At 33.3% G+C, this 25,071-nt stretch overlaps 1 protein-coding gene across 1 annotated transcript in view; it reads left to right on the forward strand.

Moving 5' to 3' along the window:
• Window positions 1-1,414: 1,414 nt before the first annotated feature.
• LOC111697599 (uncharacterized) overlaps window positions 1,415-25,071 on the forward strand; it is a gene marked incomplete at its 5' end in the record, with an annotated part of 28,123 nt that continues 4,466 nt past the window's right edge. Inside the window, 39 exon segments of the mRNA XM_023467652.1 lie at window positions 1,415-1,623; window positions 1,861-1,922; window positions 2,500-2,565; window positions 3,276-3,391; window positions 3,786-3,884; window positions 4,670-4,757; window positions 4,983-5,079; window positions 5,440-5,602; window positions 5,662-5,853; window positions 6,574-6,666; window positions 6,991-7,081; window positions 7,342-7,423; window positions 7,852-7,947; window positions 8,264-9,456; window positions 9,523-9,608; window positions 9,940-10,011; window positions 10,532-10,613; window positions 10,918-11,111; window positions 12,730-12,888; window positions 13,258-13,836; window positions 13,944-14,127; window positions 14,246-14,368; window positions 14,741-14,792; window positions 14,966-15,033; window positions 15,820-15,894; window positions 15,996-16,099; window positions 16,299-16,555; window positions 17,605-17,708; window positions 17,940-18,056; window positions 18,559-18,687; window positions 19,051-19,161; window positions 19,987-20,184; window positions 20,788-21,006; window positions 21,514-21,600; window positions 21,909-22,016; window positions 23,506-23,762; window positions 24,084-24,404; window positions 24,511-24,765; window positions 24,925-24,978. Of these exon segments, the coding sequence (XP_023323420.1) occupies window positions 1,415-1,623; window positions 1,861-1,922; window positions 2,500-2,565; window positions 3,276-3,391; window positions 3,786-3,884; window positions 4,670-4,757; window positions 4,983-5,079; window positions 5,440-5,602; window positions 5,662-5,853; window positions 6,574-6,666; window positions 6,991-7,081; window positions 7,342-7,423; window positions 7,852-7,947; window positions 8,264-9,456; window positions 9,523-9,608; window positions 9,940-10,011; window positions 10,532-10,613; window positions 10,918-11,111; window positions 12,730-12,888; window positions 13,258-13,836; window positions 13,944-14,127; window positions 14,246-14,368; window positions 14,741-14,792; window positions 14,966-15,033; window positions 15,820-15,894; window positions 15,996-16,099; window positions 16,299-16,555; window positions 17,605-17,708; window positions 17,940-18,056; window positions 18,559-18,687; window positions 19,051-19,161; window positions 19,987-20,184; window positions 20,788-21,006; window positions 21,514-21,600; window positions 21,909-22,016; window positions 23,506-23,762; window positions 24,084-24,404; window positions 24,511-24,765; window positions 24,925-24,978 (6,642 nt within the window).

The raw sequence follows: 25,071 nt of genomic DNA on the forward strand, positions 1-25,071 counted from the left end.
TTTTTTTTCTATCTTTTACTTTATTTTATTCAACTTGTTTTTTTTTTTTTTTTTTTTTTTTTTTTTTTTTTTTTTGTTTGTTTTTTCTTTTATATTTTTGTGCCTCTTTTTCTTTATGATCTCAGTGTTGTTAGTAGTAGGGTTAGTAGCTTAGGATTGAATAGTTTTGAATAGGTTTAAGTTAGTAATTTTAGTATTATGGATAGTTTTTACAACACAGACTCCCAATGTTCTCTTGGCAGAAGGGTGTATCAAATAAATATGGGTTAGTAGGGCAAACTTTTTAAACTCAATTTTAGGTTATTTATTATAAAATGTGGTACACCCTGTCCTAAAGGTAATTGTACAAAATTGAAAGGCCTCCAATACTAGGCCCTAATCCAGCTGTCTGACAGCAGCTTAAATCTCCTCCTCGGTTATAGCAACTCAAATCTCTTCCGCAGTCTAAATAGAAAATAAGCGGCAGAATTTTGGTCTAGAATTTAAAACCAGTACTTGTACTGGACAAAGCTCTTATATTAAGTAAGCTGCCTTTAATTGTCTTTAGTTACGTTAAAGTGTCCATTCTCACTAATTAAGTACATTGAAGCAGTGTCTATATATCACTGTAATTTTGGTGTCTATTGCACAGGATAACTAAAGTTCTTAAGTGTCAGTATAACAAATAAAACTTTAAACTTCTAAATTTTAATTAGAGGGAGATTTTAGGAACTCCTTACAAAACTTTTTCTTAGAGGTGCAGTTTTATCAAATACCACTTCTATTTGAGATCAGCCATTTTGGGCCTCCTTGCTGTCTTTTAGAAAAATAGACAGATTTTTCAAGAGCAGCTCTTTTAGAAGTGAATCAAGCGTTAAACTAGCTTGGTCGTTTTATTAATATTTATTTATTTATTTATTTATTTTCGTAAACGTACACAATTTAAATAATTGGTACAATTAAACAGAAGAAAAAAGAACTATAAGAGAATATATCAAAAATGAATACAAATACAAGAAACAAAATCATACTGTAATTAGGTCGTGCATATAAAATTAATAATATCGCCAATCTCAGCTTGGTCAACTCCATTGATAACGATCTTATTGTTTTTTGCAGAAATTAATTCATTTAAAAATGGAATCCTCCATTCTTCTTCCAAGGGTATTTCTTGAAATATCATACAATTTTTTTACAATACGTTTGTCGATAATATTCAAATCTTTGTTGCATTTGTCTGCAATATTTCTCAGATTTTTTGCAGTTACTGACCTTTGATCAAATTTTAAAAGATTTATCAAAAGTCTGATACAAATTTTTGACGAATTTTCTAATGAAGAAATGAATGAAACAAATCTACTGCAGAACATGGTCATTAAATGAGAAGACTGTGACACTGGTTTCGACCTGGGAAACCATTTATGTATTTGTATAGGAGAGGATTAAAGTCTGCTGAAGAATTGTATGCTGCGTATACTAAAGAACAAAGTGCTCGTGAAGAGAAGGCAGCAACTAAACGAAACTATGGTTCCAAACCTGCTCCATATGTAAAGCTCAAGTCTAACCGACCCTACGGAAACTGTCCTGTGTATACAGTAGATCCTGGAGACCTTCATCCCTGCGACTGTGATCCCAATAAACCTGGTAAGTTTTCATTAATTCAGAATTTTAATAATTCGCTTCTTGCAAACATGCACAGATATTTAATACGCTGATACGTCATAGATCATAGTGTGAATTTTTTTTGATTAAATATCTTTACTCTTTTTTTGAACATCAGATTTATATGCAAATTTTAATAGCTTAGATTTACGTAATCAGAATTAGGGAGCCAACGGCAATCTTTTATTTGATAATGTAATAATACATTGTGTGTTACAGGTCCATGTGGGGAGGATAGTAACTGTATTAACCGTATGCTCATGTTTGAATGCCACACTCAGGTACTAAAACCAGGGGAGAAATATAGACTTGCAGTTCCCAAATATAAAGTTTGGATTAGGATCGAATGTTTCAAAACATATTTCACTGGTAACAGAATTTTTTTCTATTTCGGTTGGGATTATAAAGTTCAAAACAAGCGTCTCGTTCTTAAGGACTGATGATGACGTAAAAAGACAAAATATTTCCTACTTTGAAGTTATGCATTCGACAGATAGAGAACACTTTTCTTCATCAATTCGGATTTTTCAGTTGGGTTTTTAATTTAACTTAATTTCCAAATACGTTACTCAAAACATCAATTAAGATAGCTTGTTAAAAAGTTTAATTTAACCATGTGAAACCAATTTATTACTCGCCTCACACTTTTTTTTCTATTCTGTATATTTAAGTAAACAGAGCCCTGACGGTGTAAAGTGTAAACTTATGATATTTCATAGTTTGACTGTTAAATCTAGCAGAGTTCATATTTTAAAACAAGAAAGGTTCAATGCATTAGATTGTAAAGATATTGGTAAAAGAAGAGAATTTGAGGATTGATCAGTTCCTTTATCCCCATGATATCACTGTTAATCCTAGGTTTGTAACGCGAAGGATAAATGTGAGAATATGAGGTTTCAGAAGCGTCAATATCCAGCTCTTAAGGTATTTTCATCAGTCATCAAATCAATCCAGATAATTTAAATACAATTTTTGTTAATTTGACAATTTTCCATTTTCAAATTTTCTGTTGCAATATAAACCCTAGTTCAGATTTTTCATTTTACGCTGCAATAAACTTCATGGGTTACTAGCAAGATCAATCAGATAATTGGGCTCGGTCTTATTTCTACCTTTTAAAAACAGAAGGACCTCATTTTAATAATTCAAATTCTGAATTTTAAAAACGTTATGAACTAAAAAATGCTTTCTGCCAATTCTTTTTTTAACAATCCTTCTATTACCAATAACATGCGCATAATTGTTTTGGGTCTGTCCTAGAGGACGATTCTTGCTGTCAATTTTGTACATGACCACTTATTTTTTTCAGCAAAATTATTATTTTAGGGTTAGGTTAGGACAATTTCTGGGCCGAGCGCTGCTGCTTTGACAGGCTAGGGGGCCGAGCGCTGCGGCTAGAAGAGACTAGGGGGCCGCGGCTATGACAGGCTAGGGGCCGGGCACTCCGGCCACATGCGCAATTATATCCATTTGTTACATATGAGATCCATGTACAAAATTGATAGGGGGGGGGGGGGGTCCAAAAATCGTTCTCTAGGAAACCACCATTGTTTTAACAAAACCATCTAAAAGTCTTAACAAAGGAAAACCATTTCAGTTTTCAAATTTCAATAAGATTGCATTCGTATTTTTAGGTTCATAGAGCCGAGGGTCGGGGCTGGGGACTAATTGCTGAGGAACCGATTAAGAAGAGCAGTTTCGTCATTGAGTATGTCGGGGAGCTCATCACTATGGAGGAATACAGGAATAGGTTAGTTCACCACACATAATTGTAACGAAAAAATGAAAAACTGAATATAATATGAACAAAATGAGTTGTCTAACGCGACTGAAAGGGAAATGGGGATGATTGAGTAAATGAACGATTGAATGTTATTAAGAATGAAGATGAACCAGGATATTAAGAAGGAGAACTATTATTATTAGGCTATAGATGAAAATTAAGTGAATAAATAAACGAATAAACGAATAAACGAATAAACGAATAAACGAATAAACGAGTAAACGAATAAACGAACAAACGAACAAACGAACAAACGCGTAAACAAATAAAACGAATAAATGCATTTACGAAAACATGAATGAATGAATGAATGAATGAATGACTGACTGACTAAATAAATGAGTAAACAAATGTTAACTAGGATGAAGATGAACCAGGATAGTAAAGAGGAGAACTATTATTATCTAACCATAGATAATAATAGAATGATTGACGCCGGACCGAAGGGAAACAGTGCTAGGTAATTTAGTCGGATAAAATTCATTTTCCATTTTTTTCTTAGTTCTGTTTAGCACAAATAAATAATTCTGCAATATTTTAAACAAATAAACAATTCTGCAATATTTTAAACAAATAAACAATTCTGCAATATTTTAAACAAATAAACAATTCTGCAATATTTTAAACAAATAAAAAACAAATAAACAATTCTGCAATATTTTAAACAAATAAACAATTCTGCAATATTTTAAACAAATAAACAATTCTGCAATATTTTAAACAAATAAAACAATTAATCTCTGAGTAAAGTTGCACCAGATTAAATCTAATCCTAATTTGGATTCGTATAACTACATCCAGGTTTCTTAGTATTTTCATTTTTAAAAATATAACTCATGTCAGCTATATAATTTAATTGTTTCCTTTCAGTAATATATTTATAAAGTTCAGGTTATGTATAAATTGTTCCTGTTCAGGTTTATTTATAGATGGTTTCCTGTTCAGGTTTATATATTAATGGTTCCTGTTCAGGTTTATATATAAATGGTTTCTTGTTCAGGTTTATATATAAATGGTTTCTGTTCAGGTTTTTATATAAATGGTTTATTGTTCAGGTTTATATATAAATGGTTTCTGTTCAGGTTTATATATAAATGGTTTCTGTTCAGGTTTATATATTAATTATTCCTATTCAGGTTTTTGTATACATTTTTCCTGTTCAGGTTTAGATTTAGATTGTTTCATGTTCAAGTTTATACTTAAATGATTCCTGTTCATGATTATATCTTAATAGTTTCTGTTCAGGTTTATGAACCACAGCTGTGATCCGAACTGTATAACCCAGAAGTGGAGTGTGAATGGAGATACAAGGGTTGGACTCTTCACAATCAAGGTTGGAAGAGTAGATAATCTCCCAGCGAGAAGACAATGCGCTTAACTCATTTAGTTCTCAACTTCATTCATTCAAGATAAATAAATCATGTTGACTGCTTCATAAGAATCTCGATAGATAAATTGATGATTATTTATTTTTTTTCTAACTTGAACTGGTTTAAAACTTCTCCTTTGAATGTTGATTTATCAAAACTACGAAAATTTAAATCTATCATGAATTTAGGATGTAAAGGTTGGTGAGGAGTTGACCTTCAACTACCAGCTGGAGAGTGTGGGAGATGTTAAGAAGAAATGTTTGTGTGGAGCTGCAAACTGTTCTGGTGAATATTTATGCAATATGTAACTTAACAACATCTTATTTCTTTTCTTGTGGCTAAGGATCCATTCAAGTTTCCTAATAAGTAGTTCCTTCTTTATTTTACCTGGTTGTCTATCAATAAAATAAGATAAAACTAGGGTTTGCCATCTTATTGATGATGCATTTTCAAACATTTTTTGGGCTTTCAGTTGTCTGAAAAAAACTCTTAGCGGTCAAACATGCATTAAATGTATTTCTTCAATTTTGCTTTTTTTCATTAAATTGATTTTCATAAATTGCAACCTATGGAATATATTTAACAATAAATGTATTTCATTAGTTGAAAATATTCTCATTATTTGATCTTTAATGTCTTGTCTAGGATTTATCGGTGAGAAACCTAAGAATGAGAAAGAAGACAATAAAAGAAAGGAACAGGAACAAAAAAAGAATAACAAGAAAGCTTTGAAGAAGCTAAAGAAGAAAGAGGAACAGAAAATAAGAAAAGATAACAATGCAAAGATTTGGGAATCCACCTGTTTCAGGTATGAAACTTAAACCTCTCTTTTCCATTTATTGTTTTGATTTACAATTGTTTGTTCAGGTGTCATGAAAGTGGTAGTTTGATCCAGTGTGAGATGGGGTTGTGTCCTAAATCCTATCATCTCTCCTGTATTGGAAAGGAAACCTTCCCTCGGGGTAAATGGCATTGTCCCTGGCACTATTGTATAGATTGTGGTAAGCTGGTGGAAGGACAGAATGCCTGGTGTATTCATTGCCCTAATGCTTACTGCAGGTAATAACAGACATATTTTATCATGGATTTAAACCTTTTCGGAACGTTTTGATATTATATGATCATGCATGCGATTGGAATATGTAGTTTTTTATTGGAACCGTATTAAATGTTTTTACCATAGATTTAAACTTGTTCGGAATAATCAAAAAAAATATATGTTATTAAATCAAGCATGCAAAATAGTTACTGTATTGAAATACGTAGTTCTGAAATAGAACAAACTTCATCCTGTATTTTCACTCTGATTCAAGATTAATGTTTATAGTACTAGAAATTCAAGGCGCTTCGCTCCCTTCTTTCTAGGCTTTTAGGGCGCTTCGCGCCCATCTTCTATTTAAATTGTGAACATGTTCTTATACATTTTAAAAAAGAAGAAAAAAATTTTGCGGATTTAAAAAAAAATTCGCGGATTTTAAAAAATTTAAATTTTTACAAAATTAAAAACCTTTAAAACACATTTTTTAATTTTTATCATTCATAAACCTTCCCTGTGGTCACGTGATGTCCCACAAAAAATTTGGGCCCGATCGGTTCAGCCGTTTTGACGTTTATTGGATCCAAACAAACAGACAGACAAGCCAAATTTATATAGATTTGAATTATATATAGATTTGAATACTCCAACCTAGCTGCGCTTCACGTGCCAATACATGTTTTGTGTGAAAAATTGAAAATTATTTCTAAAATATTTATTTAAATATATATTTTTCTCTTAAGGCAACACCGTGATTCCTTGGTTCAGCATCCAGAGCTGAGTTGGATCTGTAGAGAACACGGAGATGAAATGGAGTTCCTTATCGAAACTCTCAGGTCAGTCAGAACATACATAAAATACATAGTAAGAGAATGTCATTATTAGCTACTTTTGTCTAGGTCGGTGATTTTATTGCCAGCAATGTAAAAAATGTCATAATTCTTCGACACATAATCATGCAATGTTTTTAAGAATCCACGAAATGTAGAAAATGTCATTTTAGAAACTTTATTAATATCACCTTTTTCAGAATGTTTATGATCAGTGTAAAGTTTTTTTTTAGAATGTCACGCTTTATCAACTATCAACTTGTGGAAATGTTAGTTTTATCTTGTCAAGAATGTCATGAATTAGATTAATAATTTTTAATGAATCAACAGGAGTGGCGGAGGTATAGCAGAAATATTTCCAAGTCCTAACCCAACCCTGAAACAAATATCAGCCTGGAAAAGGGCCCGTGGAATTTCAGAGGTGAGATTACAAGAACAGATTACAATACTCTCAATTTGTTCTGGATAATNGGGGCTTGGCTCTTATAGCATACCCTCATGTATAATCTTTAGGTTTTTTTACTTTCAATTTCTACTCAGAAAGCTTTTTATGCCTTTAAAAGTCTGACATTTTTGTTTCAAGATTTATTAGTTTTATAAGTTTCCTTATCCATCAATTATATGTTATTATTATAATCAAACCTTTTTTTGTGAATTGTTCCTTTCAAGTTTCTTTTTTAGTTTGTTGCTGAGGTTACACCAGTTTCAGAGTGTATTGAGAGTAAAGGGAAGCGTGGGAAATCAAGATTCTCTCTTGCTCCAGGTTTGGTGTTGAACGTTAAAGTTGATTGTTTTGTGATTTTTAACCGGGGTTTTCATAGAAGTTTATTGTATGAAACTCATGGCACTGCCTGTGAAATTAATTTTTATAGACTGAGACCCAGTAAACACTTGAATTTTTTCTAGTTTTCTTTTTTCTTTAATTATGAAATGTCTCGAAGGATCTTGTATTTTTGTAACTAAACATTAGATGCAAGTGCCCTGAACAATTTAGTTATAAATCACTTGCAACAAAAGCAAATTACGAAATCCTTAGCGATATTACTTGAGTAAGAGGACATTCATTCCACAGTTTCTTGGTTCTTTCTGTACTAAAGATCGAAGCATTTGACTTGCATTGTAGGATTTAGTAAATACTCAGGGGAAACCAAAATTCATTCTTAAGACTAATTTATAATATGTATACTCTAGAAAGTGGAACTGATACAAGCAGAAGTGAGAGTAGGGAAGTTTCCGTTTCCAGAGAACTGCAGAGTAGAAGTGAAACTCCTTCTACTCTCTCTACAGGTAAAGTTTGAGGCTTTCTTGGATGCTGAAAACCCGAAATTAGTCAGCACCTCATAACTTTGTAGTGAAGACTTTCTTAAGCTTTACTTTTATCATGATCCTCTTTGCTGCTGCGAACATATCCGCTCTAGTTCATGGGTTATGTGATTGCAAGATTAAACACTAGCCTAGAGTTTTAATCACTTGGATATTTATGTTCTAATAACCTCCTTGTATCTCAAACCTCGGTAGAATTTAATTCATTGTGTTATGTGTATTATGCAGATATCACCTCATTTAGCTATTGTAGCTCGTGTGTATTGTTAAATGATTGCAGGTAGTTCATCAGTTAGTAGTTCCCGTCCCAGTACCCCTGTAGACCCTGAGATAAAGCCTGGAAAATCCAAACCTAAATCTGAACAGAGAAGACCCGGAAACCTGCTGGAGCAGGCAACTAGTAAACTGGTTGCGCTAACTGACCAGACCAGGATACAGAAGAAACCCAGGAATATTGAGGAAGGTGAAGTTGAAAGTAGTGGTACTCCTGGTACTCCTGACTGTGTGGTTGATATGGAACCGGAGACAGGTTCCGGAGATACGGAAGAGAGTAGAACCAAGTCCAATAAATCTGATTATGGAAACCGTAGAAAAAGTAGATCTGAATATCTTGGTAAATCTTCCTCCCAGAAAGCATCATCAACACCAACCCGAGGTTCCAAGATTCACTCTGGTTCTTCAAGTCAAGTTTCAAGAACAGGATCTATTGTAGCTAGATCTCAATCATCAAGATTATCCAGATCAAGATCTCAGGTTTCAACCCCTAGTATTGAATCTGTAAACAATAGTTTCTCCAATACCCCAGACTCAAGAACGCAGTCCTCTAGACCTTCTAGATCTAAAACTGCCCTTCCAACCACTAGTCTTGAATCTGCAACCCATGAGACTGGAAGTGAGGACAGATCCTTGTCCTCGAGATTACCAAGATCTAAAACATCGACTAATCTTGTGGAAAGTCCTTCTAAAAGACCAATTTCAAGCACACATGTCGAGTCAAGTACTTTAAAGACTCCAGAGGCAAGAGCAGGGGATAGATCTTCACTATCAAAAACTCCAATCACGAAATCAAATGTTACTACTCCTACGTTAAGAACTCCTGACACAAGAGCAAAGCAAGCTTCTTCTGGAACCAAAACCTCTGAACAAAAAGATATGAAGGAATCCTCTGTAAGAACTCCAAATCCAAGGCCCGAAAAAAGCTTAAGAACTCCCGAACTATGCGCCGAGAAAAGATCTTCTATCACGAGATCTGTTGCAATGAAAACTCCTGAAACTAGAGTCGATGCAAGGTCCCCCAAAACCGAAACTGGAGAAAAAACCCCGGCCAAGGAACCAAATGCTGGTCTCACTGCTCTCTCTGCTAGTCCCGAGTTATCTACACATCTAAGTATGCGATCAAGAGATAATTCATCAACAGCTACTGTATCCATTCAACCCTCGCAATCATCTGCAATTCCTTCAGATATTAAACAGGTAATGATTCTACAAATTTTAATTATTTTTAAAGAATTTGTTGTTTCTGAATATAAAAACGTTTAGGAGATAAGTGTTGTTTGGAAATGTTTTGAACCTAATTGTAAATATCTTGGCACTGACGAACTTCACAAAATGCAAAATCATCTCAGGTAATTTGTCTCTATACAAACAATTGTTAACTTTCCCGTTTTTTAAAGCTATTTCTTCTCTGTTTCCTTTTTCAGTATTTTATATGCAGAAAGTGTTTTTTACTTGAGAAGAAAACAATTTCTTTTCAAGTTGTAAGGGCCTTAAAATTATTAGATTCTAGTAGTGGTAAAGGGACTGTGAATAGAAGTTTAAATAGCCTTTAGTTTAAAGCGTTGCAAGTCCGAACAGACAACGGAACCCTTAAAGCCTGTAATTAGATTAAAATGTGGTAGAAAGCGTTGTTTTTCTGTCTGAAAGGTATAGAAATTCTCAAGTTCTTTCCTGTTTTAGTTTCCATGGTCTAGAGATAGAAAGAATTCATGAATTATCAGGGAATCTACTCAGTATCAATGCAAACCTAAGGTAATATAAATATAGACTGTTTTTTCGAGGCGGGATTGTTTTGATATTTGTTAATGCTAGTTGTGTCTTAGCTTCATCTTGGAGATTGAAATTGAACCTCCAACCTATATGAAGACTGCCTCAAGCAGTCCCTGTATTAAGCAATTTGATCAGTTTGGCTTGACTTTTAATGTTCTTATTGTTATGGGGTTAATTTAATTTTTAGATTCAAGCATATGTTTGCGGTATTAATGATATATTTAATATGATTAAATAAATTCATGATTTAGTAATTTGCGCCATGGTCTTGAAGTTTGCAAGGATGACGTCCTAAATCATCCAATTTAATTTAAGTTTGGAGTTTCCTAAAGTGTTATTAATAACTTACATTCAGAGTTAAACAAAAGAACACGCCCTATGCGAGTTTAAATCAGGCTTTATTGAACAGTGAACACGTTTGATAAAATGGAAGAACTGATCAATGTAAATTGTCTTGGGACCAAAATAAATAAATAAATAAATACAACTTGGTTCACAATAGAATGGCCTCGAGGACGTTGTACAAGAACTCTGTTGGAACAGTTATAGGAGCCGGACCTCAGACTTACGTTGCACCTCCTCAGGTCGGTTCAATTCCATTTTCAGAGTAGTATCCATAGAGATATTCATGTTTTGTATTGTTTTCCCCCTAGACCATGGTATGGGTGGGTCAATCAGCCAAATAAATAGGATTAAAATTTGTTTTCTATTCGTTCCTCTCTTGAGAATAGGATGATCTAGAGATTATTTTTCGGGAAGTCCTTGCAGATTTCCTTGAAGGACCCACCTATCCAAAGTTAATTGCCCTAAGTCTAGGCGACGTTACTGTCGTGCCAATAATGTTAGTTTTGTTAAATACTATATTGACACAGAATATGTTGTGATTAGGATACTGTACACGGATACACTGAATACGAATGTCTGGGTGCTGGGGAATGCAAGATGAGTTTCTCTACAGAATCTTCTCTACTTCAACATTGTAGAAATGTACACAGTTCTATCTTTACAACAGGACAGGCGGGAACCTCTCAATTAGAGAAGATTGGTGGAGGATACAAGTGCCTAATGAAGGATTGCAGCAGGTAGGTGTATCGTGTTTAATATATATCCATTTTTGATAAGGCTTAGTATCTGTTTTGTTGAAACAGCTGAACTATCTTTATAAAGATTTTATGTGGGACCTGTCATGGTTTTGTTTGGTTTAAATTCTTAATTGATACTCTTAATAATTGTAGCTCTAAATTAGAAAGAATAAATTTTGGCAGCGGCACAATGCACACAAATGGATAGACGCGAAAAAAGCCTTTAATAAAAGGTTTCTTAGTGTTTGACTCTCACCTCTGATGGCAGGTTGAGATCAAATCTTGATAATGTTTGCTTTAAGACCGGATCTTTTTTTTGGTTTAATCTTGACTACCTCAGAGCATCCCTCCTTCTTGGAATAAGATATTTCAGCATGGCGTCACATTCTTCATCCTGCTTCTAATTAGAGAGCTTTCTGGTGATTTCTTCTTGTACATTTCTTGAACAGTAATGGGATTTTTGAGTACAGTTGTACTTCCCAGAGCAGATAAGTCTAGACCAACCTTTTCATTAACATCTACAACTTTATAAACCCATTATAATCTTCTTTCAGTTTCTTGAGATTTGTAATTTGTTTACTTATCTGGTCGACTACCTCTGCTTCATCATCATCATATAAACTATCCAGCTTGGCACAGAGAGCATCATAATCATGAAGGTTGTGAACTGCATTCCTAGCTTCACCTGTCAGACATTCATTTCTGAGGATGTGGGACATCTGTTTCTTTTAATAATAGCCTGGTTCGACAATCATGTCTTGGAAATCTCGTTTGAAAGTGAACTTGGGAAAATCTATCTTTTTGTGTCTGAATGATTCCCTTTCTGATGCTTGATTTACTGCTTGGTGGAGAATTCTGAGTGGTTTTATTATAATCATATGATCTCAGTGTGAAAAGCCCCTCCCTGCACTTCCTCTCGGCCTGGGATTTCTTTTCAACAACTTTTGTAATATCCAGGTCCTCTGTACCACTCAGAATAACATCGTAGACTTTCATTATTTCTTTGTATCTGTCCTCCATGTAAGCAATCTCTGCTGAGAGAGCATCAGTATTTAGGGCTTCATCTGCATCTACCTTGTCTATGTATTCCTGAAGTAGTTTAAGGAATTCTTCTAGTTCAGCAGTAAACTTACTTCTAGTTTTTCTCTCTTCTACCTTCTTCAATTCCATGTCGTTGACAGACTCTTTTGTCATCTGTTGATCCATAAAGTTATCAACCAACTTCTCTGCAGATGTTGACACTTCTTTCATCGAATCATCACTCAGATCTAGCTTTGATTTGAGTGCGAACTGGATATGAATAAGTTTGAAATTAGAATAGGAACTCTTCAATTCTTCAAAGTATTTATCCACCATCCTGCTACGCTGGTTCTTGATGTAAGCCCACAGCTTCTTGTTTGCCGCCTTTATATTTTCAAGGTGAAGAGATCTTTAAATTTTATTTCTTCTACCGTTGTCATTTTTCCAGGTACACTAGTACTCTCTCGTTTTGTACTAGAACGTTTAAGGAGATATGTTTTATTGAGTTTCTTTTAGTTTCTTAAATTTAACACTTAGGACTACTCTTTCTTCTGATTTGACCCATAATCGTATCGAATTCTATTATTTTCTTTTAAAGGATCCAGCAGTGCAGCTTAAACTCCCTCCTCTTCAAAACCCATTGGATGTCTCACCCTGGAGCAGATTTCAAGGAACTAGCATACCTAGACCTGGAGTCAGGACGTATCCTGCATCTCGATGATATTTATCCATACTCAGGACAATGCTCTGTTTGCAGGAAAACATAATTTACTTTAATTTACATTATTCAAGAATCAAGAACAGTTTAAATACTTAACATTCTAAACATAACATTTGTTTTGAAATCGCTGGTTAAGAAGAAGTTCATTTTTAATCACAATTGCCATTGAAATTTCAAATAAAGGAATTGATTTCTGGCCTGAGACTTACACTTTCTAATCCGGATATCTTTGCAACCTGACGGTGTAAATCTTTCATATCTTAAATTTTTACTGATAAATCTAACCGATATTTTTTTAAAAATATACAAGACCAGCTACACTAAGTTGCAAAGATATGAGGATTAGAAAATTAGAGTTTGATCAGTTCCTTTGTTTATTAATTAATAATTATGCCAATTGCGCAGAGAAATCTGTATCAGCACTGTTTCAATGGCAGATGTAGGTCAACTTGTTGGACTTCACTGGAAGCTTGTTCATGGAGACCAAGCAGAGGACTGCTCATACAATGCTTTATCCTGTAAACAATCCCTTGATCTACCATCTCTACTTAGTCCTCAGCATAATCTTGCACAAGGAAATTTAGCAGCTGATATGGAGGATGTTATTGAGGATATGGATACCACAAAGGGTCTTGACCCAGCAACTTTCCTTGAGAGGAGTGAAGATGTTCTTGAAGATACATTGATCATCAAGGAGGAAATTACCGATCCAATCCTGTTCTCTGGACCCTTCAAGTGCAGATTCTCCAGCTGCAAACAGATCCTTGATGATGCTCAGGCAGTGTTTAGACACTGTACCGAGCAGCATTCTGGAGTCTCCATACAGAAGATGCAAGTCATGCATCTGGAGAGTAAAACAACCTTCCCTAATATTGCGCTTTACAAGTATGTGTTTGAGTGCAATTATGGAAGATGTAAATGGTTTACATACAGAAACTCGTCATTTGAGGACGCCGAGGCTTTGCTGAAGAACCATTGGAAAAGGTAGAAATTAGAAATATTGCATAAACATGGATTTACATTTTTACTGGGGGGGAGGGGGGGGGGGGCAAAAGAACTGTTTTTAGATGTATAACAATATTTCTTTCTAGGAAGCACAAGAAAGCCAGTAATGAGGATTACAGTTTCAACAACCTTTCCCTGGAACACAGCCAGGACTGTGTTCCAGCTTCTGTAGATGTTGAGCTGACACTACAGAAGAACCTTGGACCACTATATGAAGGACCATTTGAGTGTACTGCGCTCAACTGCAAGTTCACTACTAACACTCCTAAGGTATGTTAAGCAGCACAAGAAGTCAGTTAGGATGTAAATACCACAAACTTAAAACAAAATATCTGAATTTATAAACAAAGAATATCTGATCTGATGCTTAGTTGTTAATTATTTTCAGTCTTTTGGGCGCCATTGGAACTTTAATCATCCTGAGAATCCCGCTACTGCTGCTTTTGTTGATGCCGCGTCAGGAAACATCGTTACTCTCTTCGATATGTTTGTAGCTGTAATGCAGTGCAAGGTAATTTTATATGATAAGTAGTAATATCTGTTTGTTAGTTTGGATCTGCGAACATAAATCATGAATCCCTGGATCGAATTGCCTCAAATTTTGATTCGGTAAACCCCGGAAATGTTCTTAGCCTGGTTTAAAAATTCAAAGTTACGTGGGTTGACTTTATAGAGAAGTTTTTGTTCCCAGGCAAAAGTGGGTTCCCAAGCTAATATGTTATATTTCTTAGACATCCATGTTTTAGTTTTTCTGTAAATCAACGTAATGTATTTATATTTATTGATTCATCACATAAACATCATCGTCATCATCATTGTCATCATAATTAACACCATTCATTACTTGAATTTTTATATGAGATCTAAAACTACTTATTATTAGATATGCAAAGTTATTTCTACAGCGTCAGATGGAGCAGGGCATGCAATAGAAGGGAAATAAATATATTCATTCTGGATTTTGGTTTGATTTCAAACATTTAGCAATTGTCTTCAATATTTATGAATCAACAAATACTTCAAATATATTATTTTAATTATTTTTTTTACTGAGTTTATTTATTTTGAATTGTAAAATATTGAGATATGAATATATTTTGATTTGAAGGAATTGGAAAACATATTAATAATGTTCATCCTGGTGCCAATGTACAGGACAGTTATATTCCTCTCAAGGTAAATCAAGATATTGTTATATTCCTCTCAAGGTAAATCAAGATATTGTTATATTCCTCTCAAGGTAAATCAAGATATTGTTATATTCCTCGCAAGGTAAATCAAGATATTGTTATATTCCTCGCAAGGTAAATCAAGATATTGTTATATTCCTCTCAAGGTAAATCAAAATATTGTTATATTCCTCTCAAGGTAAATCAAGATATTGTTATATTCCTCTCAAGGTAAATCAAGATATTGTTATATTTCTCTCAAGGTAAATCAAGATATTGTTATATTCCTCTCAAGGTAAATCAAGATATTGTTATATTCCTCGCAAGGTAAATCAAGATATTGTTATGTTCCTCTCAAGGTAAATCAAGAGATTGTTATATTCCTCTCAAGGTAAATCAAGATATTGTTATATTCCTCTCAAGGTAAATCAAGATATTGTTATATTCCTCTCAAGGTAAATCAAGATATTGTTGTAGGGATCTGGAATTTCTGGGATTATTTTTCAAACAGAAAGATTAAATGGGAACGTTTTTTTAGTCTCTTTCTCGCTTTCTTTAATTCTTATGACTCAATCGGCAAATCTCTCAGTCTGAAGATTTACTGATCGTATCGGGCTAATCTCCAAATCTTTGAAAGATATTAAATTTACTGGGTCGGGGGTATTGTTTAACTCAATAGAATCGATTTAAGACACATTCGGCTATTTAAAAGTTACAAGCTCTACTTTTTTTCCAATGACGTATTGAACAATCTTCTGCTGAAGTTTTTGTAACAATTTATCTTTGATTTCAGGACAAAGATGGTCTGCATTTAGAAACATTGGATAAAGCATGTAAAGAGGTCTCCTACCGGCTTGCAATATCTGAGGAACTACTCACATAACTAACAATAAGCAAATATTCTAAAATATTTTAGTTTTTTTTACAAAAAATGTTTTGATTGTTTAAAATGTGATGTTGTAATTAAAGGGTCTGATTAACAATGGTCGGATAATGGAGAACTATGTAGGACCCTATACTTGCTTAGCAGAGGGCTGTTCAGCACTTCCCATAAACAAGAAACACATTCTTAGGTAAACAGTCTTGTCTAGGCATGTATTGTTACATCAAATCTAGTTTTTTATTCAGAACGTTTAGTTAAATCACAACCCGTAAGACTTTAAAACTTCAAGCTAAACACTATTAATTTGATTAATTAAGGAGTTTTAGTTTTTAAAAGCAGAAAAGCAATATATATATATAGCATTGTAAAATCCTTTTTACGTGTTTTAGGCACTGGTATAAGGAGCATGGAGATTTCTCTAAGTTCCTTGTATCTGATGCAGGATCTGGGAACCCGACACCTTTAACCTGTCACGACCTGTTCAAGTGTCTAGCTGTGTGTCCGGATTGTAATCTCATGGTTGGGAACAACTTCAGCTACGAACAGCTGTACAGAGGACTCAAGCAGCATTGTATTATGCAACATAAAACAGAACCTATGGATTTTACTGTCCTGGTCCCTCAGGATAAACAGATCATTCAAGACGGTAGGATCTCAGCAAATATTTGACAAAGGGGGCCGGGGGAGTGGGGTTCTCTCAATTTTATCTTTAAACTTCGCTGCAAATTCAAGTTTTTGTTTTCTTTTTGGGTTTGAAAGCAAATTTGGGATACAGTTAGGTTAACTGAGATACTGACGATTATCTGTTATTTTAAACTGTTAATATCTACTAGAGATAATTTCAGTGAAGGATTACATACTGAGGATTATCTCTAATGAAACTTTGTTTATATATATCTACTAGAGATGGTTTAAGGATTAGATACTGAGGATTATCCTAAATTATACCATGTTTAGATCTATTAGAGAAAGGTGAAGGATTAGATACTGAGGATTATCTCGAATAAAACCATGTTTACATCTACTAGATATAGTTGAAGGATTAGATACTGGGGATTATCTCTAATTAGGCCATGTTTAGATCTACTAGATATAGTTGAAGGATTAGATACTGAGGATTATCTCGAATAAAACCATGTTTACATCTACTAGATATAGTTGAAGGATTAGATACTGAGGAATATGTCTAATCAAACCATGTTTAGATCTACTAGAGATACCTGAAGGGTTAGATACTGAGGATTATCTCGAATTAAACCCTGTTATCTACTAGATAAAGTTGAAGGATTAGATACTGAGGATTATCTCGTATTAAACCCTGTTTAGATCTACTAGATATAGTTGAAGGATTAGATACGAGGATTATCTCTAATCAAACCATGTTTAGATCTACTAGAAATAGTTGAAGGATTAGATACTGAGGATTATCTCTAATCAAACCATGTTTAGATCTACTAGAAATAGTTGAAGGATTAGATACTGAGGATTATCTCTAATCAAACCATGTTTAGATCTACTAGAAATAGTTGAAGGATTAGATACTGAGGATTATCTCTAATCAAACCATGTTTAGATCTACTAGAAATAGTTGAAGGATTAGATACTGAGGATTATCTTAAACAAACATGTTTAGATCTATTAGAGAAAGGTAAAGGATTAGATACTGAGGATTATCTCGAATTAAACCATGTTTAGATCTACTAGATATAGTTGAAGGATTAGATACTGAGGATTATTTCTCTACAATATATACTGGACCCTACCACTGTTTGAATGATGGCTGTGAATATGTCTGCAAGGTAAGAGATTTGTATTTATTAAATCAAATTTATAGTTTTTAAGAAAGAAAACAGACATGCAGAGTGCAGATTGTAGAATGAATTTTAAATTTAAAATTTACGAATCGAAGTATAACTTCCTTGTATAAACTATATTGCTGATTCATCGTCAATGATTCACATAAACGATGAATAAATTTTTAAATATCGAAGAATAATAAAGAATAATGATAAATGTATGTGAATATCTAGTCTGAGGATAAGAAGCAGATTGGTGTTATCTTGACAGATCACTGGCAGAATATTCATGGTTCTCCTACTCATATGCTCTACTATGCAGAAACCAGTAGAGCTGTTCTTAATGCCAAGGTATGTTTTCTAAATCAAATATACGTTTTAACGAAAGATCAAAACGTTTTTTTCTTTTAACCTACATGGCAATATCTCATCTTGGTATTCTTATTTCTAAATGTCAATGTTAGTTTTAAAGATTTATCTAAAAAAAACTTATTTCCATGTCAGTCTTTTTAATTTTAAATCATGGAATATTCGAGTTTAAGGCTGGTTTAAAGCTTGCAAAGTACACACAAGTTAAAAAACTAGCCACTTGAGATTTTACATATTCTGAAAACAGTTGTTGATGTAGGTTTTTTGAAATCCTTGTTCAACACTTTGTGGTAAATTTCCAGTTTAACTTTGTTGTGTTATTTTGACTTACAACAGGCGTTTGACTTAAGAGTTATTTGAAAAATGTTAGAAACATTCAACCTCTTCTGGTTATTTATTATATATTCAATATTAATTTGAGAAATTCCTCAACAAAATATGTGATTTAAAAACTCTGAAGTGTTTTGATAAATTAATATCTCAGGTTATCTGTGTTCACCTAGCTCAGTGTAGAGTAGAGGGGTGCGGGAAATATTTCCCGAGTGTATTCTCCAAACATCTACAGATGCGGGTCAGCTTACACTGGTCACGCTCTCATCGGCTTACAGACGAGGAAATACATGATTTATATTGTTATTATCCTTTTCTAAGTTTAAGCAGGAAAGTTTGTTGTTAAAAATAGACTTCATTGATTTTCTAAAGGTTGATAATGATCTCCGTTGTTTCATAAAATATTTGAACTGGATGAAAGTTTTAACATAGAATTAAACCGGGTTTTGTCTGGCAAATGAGTTCGGCTCTTCCTTGCTTTGCAAGTTATTTTGAGAATTGTTGCAGATTTGGTTTCACCAATTGTTAGAAGTGACATTATATCAGAACAAAAATTGTATTGATCAAATCCTTTAAGGTCTTATTCCTATTTTTTCAAAACGATAAATTTAATCTGTTCGTCCTAAATCATGTTTGGTTGATGCAGGAGAAGAAGAACAAGGATAAATTAATTCAACATATTAGTATACAAAGCAAGATAAAGAGATCAGGGATCAAGGACAGGGTAGAGATGATTGTTCAGAATCTCACGAACAAGGTTAGTAAACAATTTGGTGACAGGAAACTACAGAATTTAGTTTACAAGGTAAAAAGAAATGAATTTGGTATACTAGTAAGACGCATCATGATCGTTTCCACGGTTTTTTAGATATTGATTTGTATAATTAACTTCAAAAATATTTAAACCAACCTTTTTAGTTATTTTTAAACAACGCTGAGATTTTAAAATAACTTTTCTTACTGCATTAAGGAGAGGTTTGAAGTTTGGGCTACTGTCATTGGAACTAATGATCTTATAAACTATTGAATTTTTGAACAAAATGCTAATTTTTATTACTGACATGATGTTATTTCCTGTAGTTCAAATCAAAACATTTTTTGTTAATTTGAACCCCTTTTATATTCATTTTATTTGGGCAATTAATTTTCTGGATGTATGTGGGAAAACATATTTCAAATATGCACTCTGGCCTCATATCTTCTGTTTTTACTAATATTCAATACTATACTTCAAAGCTTGAAAGAACATGTGTCATTCATAGTTTAAATGATCGTGTGGTCAAGAGTATCTTCATAGCACATACTTTCCATTGGAAGATAAACAATCTTCTTCTAAATGATATTCCTGACGGTGTTTATAAGGTCTGGGTCACGTGTCAGCTGAGTAGGTCGACTTTTGTAGGTCTTCTTCAAATTTTACGTCTCTCAACTTAATGTTATTATCAAGGAGGGGTACTGAGGGGAGGATACGGGAATACGGGACAAATAGAAGTAAACCCGTGATGTAGAGAAAGTAATTAGCGGTAGAATGTGACAAAATTGGGAACCCATGTTATTGTATTTACATCATACTTTTTTGCAGGAACGGAGCAAGAATTCTAACCCAGTAACTCCAAGACTAGAGAAATCTAATACGAAGTCAAAACCTGCACCAGGACCATCAAAAACTATAATCCCATCTAAACCTCATCCATCCACATCTAAACCTGATCCTAAACCTTCATCTTCTCATCTTATTCAATCTATCGAACCGAGTCCTGCTCAAGAATTGTTTTTGGAGGTAATATTCTTTTCGACGTTGGTTAGGCATCGTTTAGGTTCCGTCATCAAGTTTTTTTTTTAAGAGGCTTCATAGAAAGTTTGTACTTTTTATTAGAATTTGAAATTGAATAATTTAGTTTTCATTTGCAAAAGTTTGTTTTTAAATAAGACTATGAAACTTTAACTTTAGTTAAAGACAAAATACCCAAACTGGGTTTCCGTTCAGATCTTCAGTAATAATTGTCATTGCTAAATGATCAGAGCTGAAAACTTTAGAATGGTGACTATCGGGATTAATGCTTAATCCACTCTTTTTCTTAATCTCGAGATCAAATATTGCTTTTTCTCCTCATGAATTTAATCTCCAGATTAATTATCCGATCAGGGTTAAGGATATCCCATTCAAAAGTTTTCAGCTCAGAGTAAATAGTTGTAAGAAAAACAAACTTGATGAGTTTATATTTAGATAAATGAAATTTTATTTTAAAAATATGTATATAAATTATAATTAGTAAGAAAGGAATGACCTACTCACTTCAATATGTTTTTATCTAACAGAAAAGGTCAATATTACAGTTTCAAAAGCCCAGATGGATAATTTTAATCCTACCCCTGTGTCTAGAATGATGATGAGGAAGAACGGGAAGAAGATTATAACGGTTACGATGGTCCTTTTGAGTGTGTGAAGTGTAAGTACCGTGTTCAACTCAACGCTGTTTCAAATAAAAATGTCATTCAACACTGGTCTACTAAACATGGTTTCCCTGCAGCTCTCAAGTTCCTTGATATTCCGACTCAGGATATTCTCAGTTTAGAAAACTTCTTCTCCTTCTGTCTACAGGTAAAAAATAAAACAAAATTTGCTACTTGAAATTTTGAATTGGTTCGTGTGTTACAAATTCAGCTAAAATCAATCAATCAATATTGGTAATTTTGACAATTCTATACAGGATTGTTAATGAGATAGACCTGTCTAGGTGACTGCTGGTTGGACAATTACGCCAGACATTTCCCTTAACCTGTATATTGTAGGCACACACTAGACTTGTGTCCTTCGCCAATAGATACAAATTAATGTCCGTCCTTAGGCGGGTATTTTTAATGGCGGTTTGGCCTAGATTTATACAGAATAAATGCTGACTGATTTTAATTTGTATTTTTATTATTTGGTATTAATTCTTTCTTGGTGTATCTTTTAAGCACTTAAAAAAAAACATTATTAACGGACCTAAAATGTTGAGGGTATAAACCAGCCTTGTCACGCTGGATGCAACGTAGACAATATATCACATGAAAACCTCTTCAATCTATGAAATTATAGTTATATAATTAAACGTTTTATATTCAGTGTACTAGTGTTGGATGCAACTATATTGTCGCAAGTAACCACAGTCTCTACAAGGGTAGATTTAAGATGAAGCAACATTTCAAAAAGGAAGAGAGTTACCATCAAAATTCTAGATTTAGATGTTTTCAAGTCCCTGATTTTACTAAAGCTAATTGAGTACAAAATGATTTTATAAATGCAACATATAAACGTTGCATGATCGTAAAATTAGTTTTCTTTATTAAGATGTTTCGTGTCATGTATTAAAATAAAATTAGATCAACTATGCAAAATAATCATACTGTCAATTACTTTCTATGTTAGAAGGTGATTCCAAGCATCACGGAACTGTACAAAATGTCCGACAGAACATGTTTTCATAAATATTTGAATATGTTAAACTCTTGTTGGATCAGGATCATGCTGACAGTATTCCTGATAAAACAGATGATATGTATATAGTGATGGCAGGAGAAGATGTTCTATCTGATATCTCTTGTCCAGAAGTCGTAGATCCTTCAATGGTAAATATAGTAATTACAAGTTTAAAGGAAAATTTCACTGATAAAACAGACCTGGAAACATATATATATATATATATAGCTAGGTATACAAGGGAACTTTATATATATATCTAGGTATATAAGGGAAATATATTTATATATATATCTAGGTATACAAGGGAAATATATTTATATATAGCTAGGTATATAAGGGAAATATATTTATATATATCTAGGTATATAAGGGAAATATATTTGTATATATCTAGGTATACAAGGGAACTATATTTATATATATCTAGGTGTACAAGGTAAATATATTTATACATATCTAGGTATACAAGGGAAATATATTTATATATATCTAGGTATACAAGGGAAATATATTTATATATATCTAGGTACACAAGTGAAATATATTTATATATAGCTAGGTATACAAGGGATATACAAGGGAAATATATTTATATATATCTAGGTATACAAGGGAAATATATATATATATATATCTAGGTATACAAGGGAAGTATATTTATTTATATCTAGGTATACAAGGGAACTACATTTATATATATCTAGATATACAAGGGAAATATATTTATATATATCTAGGTATATAAGGGAAATATATTTCTATATATCTAGGTATACAAGGGAACTAGATATATATATATATCTAGGTATACAAGGTAAATATATATATATCTAGGTATACAAGGGAACTAGATATATATATATATCTAGGTATACAAGGGAAATATATTTCTAGGTATACAAGGGAAATATATTTATATATATCTAGGTATACAAGGGAACTATATATATATCTAGGTATGCAAGGGAAATATATTTCGAAGACTCCGCTATGATTTAATTGAAACCTATAAAATTATTCACGGTGTTAACAATGTTGATAAATGTATTTGGTTTTCAATGTTAGCAGATACATCCAATAGGATTACAAGAATGTCAGAAAATCCTCTTTCACTTAGTGCCAAATTTTGTAGAACCGATATTCGTAAACATTTTTTAGCCAAAGACTTGTTTCTCCATGGAATGATTTACCCTGTGATATAAAAACTGCACCAACGTTAAATACTTTTAAATCCAAATATGATAAATATGTAAAAATTTCTAATCTAGTTTCTTTTGTTGGGACAAAAAAAAGCCAAAAAAATATTACTTTAAAAGAAAACAGAAAGGCTAAATAAGAAAGAAAAAATAATCCAAGGAAAATTAAAAAATAACATGTCGAAAAATAATTAAGAAGAAAAAATGTCAAGGAATAGAAAAAATAAAAACTCTTCCAAAAAAACAGAAATTAATATCCCTTATTTTTAATCTTGATTCACTGGATATTTGTAATTATTAAATATATAATATACTCTGTATATTAAAGTGATATATACCCTTATGAACATCATGATAACAATCGGAAATTTTCTTATATACTCCGCCAGGAGTCCTGAAAATAATACATAAACATAAACATATATATATATATATCTAGGTATACAAGGGACCCTGGTCCTGCAGAATAAAAGGCTGTGATCTTAAGCTCGCGAGTCAGAACAGCTGGAAGATGAAGCTGCTCAACCACTTCATCCTGGAACACGACGAGCTCTTCATCGGAGATTTCAAAGTTCGTGATGAAGGGCTGAAAAGGGATTTAAATATTCAGCATGTGTTCAAGTTTGTCGGGCAGTGCAACGTTGATGGTTGTTTTATGATACGAGGTGTTGGAGGAAGAAACGAAAACGATGGAAGGTGTGAAGACATTAAACAATTATAATATATTTTTATCGAAGATACACTTATTGATACACACAGATCTTTTCACAACGTAACCCTTTGATGCTTTGTCAAGATTAAGAATCCATGAGATATCTATCTTCTCTTAAAAAATGTATTATTTTAATTTTGGTTCTTTTTAAAGTGCATTTCTGCTTTTTAAAAAATGGAAGAAAAAGGACGAATATCTTCTCTCTTATTGATCACATAAAGGGTATCATCAAAAATAGGACATTCCCTGTTTAAAATAAGGTCACTTGAAATAACAAGCACAGTTAACATTTAGTTTTTTTACAGATATGAATTAAAGCGTCGGTTTGCGGCTCATTTCAACTCCGAGCATCCAACTTTAGTTCCGGACTTTACTGTCCTAGTGCACAACCATCAGGTTCTGTTCTACAAGGACCAGGAGGACGGGTCCACTAGGGTCCTACCTGTACCTGTACCACCACCTAAGGAGAACCTCAAGACTGAGGTCAAAGTAGAACCGGAGAACATGGAAACTGAAGAAGATTTGAAGGAGAAAGAGAAGGAAAAGGAGAGAGAAAGAGAAAGAGACAGAGACAGAGACAGAGACATTGAGAAGGAGAAGGCGAGGGAGAAAAAAGATAAAAGAAGGTAAAATGTAATTATTAATAATCACGAGTATTCCATCTTAATACAGAATCAAGGAAAATTGAACAGTTCGTAGATTAGATATTAATTAATCAAGGGTAATTATTAGATCTGCTGCACCACTTGAAACTACACAAAAAGAAGCATCAAAGCGGCGAAGAACAATTGCCTCTACATGTGAAATAACATCTCCCTCCACCCTCAGTACACCTCAGACTATAACAACGGTTAAACCAAAGGCAGGGAAAGGGGCTCCGATGTTTCAGTGTGAGGTGTGTCGGGCTGATGTCTCCAAGGATGATTTTATTGAACATGTGGTTCAGGTTCATCCCTCTCTAGATCCTACAGGTTGCAGAGTACTTAGGTTAGTAGCATCTATAGGATCTAATTGTTTCTAGTTATTGTACAGATTTATAAAAGTACTCAGAATCCGGATTCGCTGGACCGCACGTAATCAGCTTCCTTGATCCGGATTCTTTTCTAGCACTCAGCATTTTGTAATGTTCATTATTTGTTCGTTAAGGTTGAACGATGAAAAGTTTCTGAACATAAAGGAATTTCTTGGATCTGTTTACAGGTTGGATTGATTTATAAGACTAGACTTCATTAATTTATTATGACGTGTCTGCGACCTCAGGTCGCTCCCCTTTATATAAATTGTAAAAGATTA

The sequence above is a fragment of the Eurytemora carolleeae genome, unplaced genomic scaffold, assembly GCF_000591075.1.
Source record: "Eurytemora carolleeae unplaced genomic scaffold, Eaff_2.0 scaffold182, whole genome shotgun sequence".
NCBI classification, from domain to species: Eukaryota; Metazoa; Arthropoda; class Copepoda; order Calanoida; family Temoridae; genus Eurytemora; species Eurytemora carolleeae.